Source organism: Pteropus alecto, unplaced genomic scaffold (assembly GCF_000325575.1).
Source record: "Pteropus alecto unplaced genomic scaffold, ASM32557v1 scaffold35, whole genome shotgun sequence".
NCBI lineage: Eukaryota > Metazoa > Chordata > Mammalia > Chiroptera > Pteropodidae > Pteropus > Pteropus alecto.
The window spans coordinates 13,077,303-13,077,743 of record NW_006437828.1 but is presented as its reverse complement, the minus strand read 5'-3'; the positions used below and the strand labels follow the sequence as shown (position 1 = coordinate 13,077,743).

The window sequence follows — 441 nt, the reverse complement described above, 5'->3', positions numbered from 1 at the left end:
CCAGCTTCCCTGCGACAGGGCGGGAGCCCGGCGCACACCTACCTGATGGTCCTGCCAGGGTCCGCCTCCACCACCCAGGTGCAGTGCAGGTTGTTGTCGTAGGGGGCGGGGTAGCCGGGCGACAGGAGGCGTCCCGAGCCGGCCGCGTGGATCCGGCCGCCGCACTCGGCTGCAAGAGACAGACAGACAGACACAGGCGGTCACTGCGGGCGTCACCTCGTGTCTGTGTCGCGTGCACGGAACCGAGCCCTCAGCCTGGCCTGGCTCTGCCGCTTGCTCCCAGCCACCGTCCCGCCGGAGGGCGCTGTCCTCTGTGGCCAGAGCCGAGGGCGACGGCGAAGCACTCGTGTGGCCGCTGACGTGGGCGCTCGGCACGCAGTCTCGACAGAACCAGGCCGGGAGGGCCTCCCGCCCGCGACCCACCAAGGCGCGGGCCGTGTG

At 72.1% G+C, this 441-nt stretch overlaps 1 protein-coding gene across 1 annotated transcript in view; it reads right to left on the bottom strand.

Moving 5' to 3' along the window:
• Positions 1-441, bottom strand: part of CSMD1 (CUB and Sushi multiple domains 1) — a 1,232,804-nt gene that overhangs the window by 190,009 nt on the left and 1,042,354 nt on the right. The window contains exon 29 of the mRNA XM_015591800.1: positions 43-169. Coding sequence (XP_015447286.1) covers positions 43-169 — 127 coding nt within the window. The remainder of the gene's footprint in view (positions 1-42; positions 170-441) is intronic.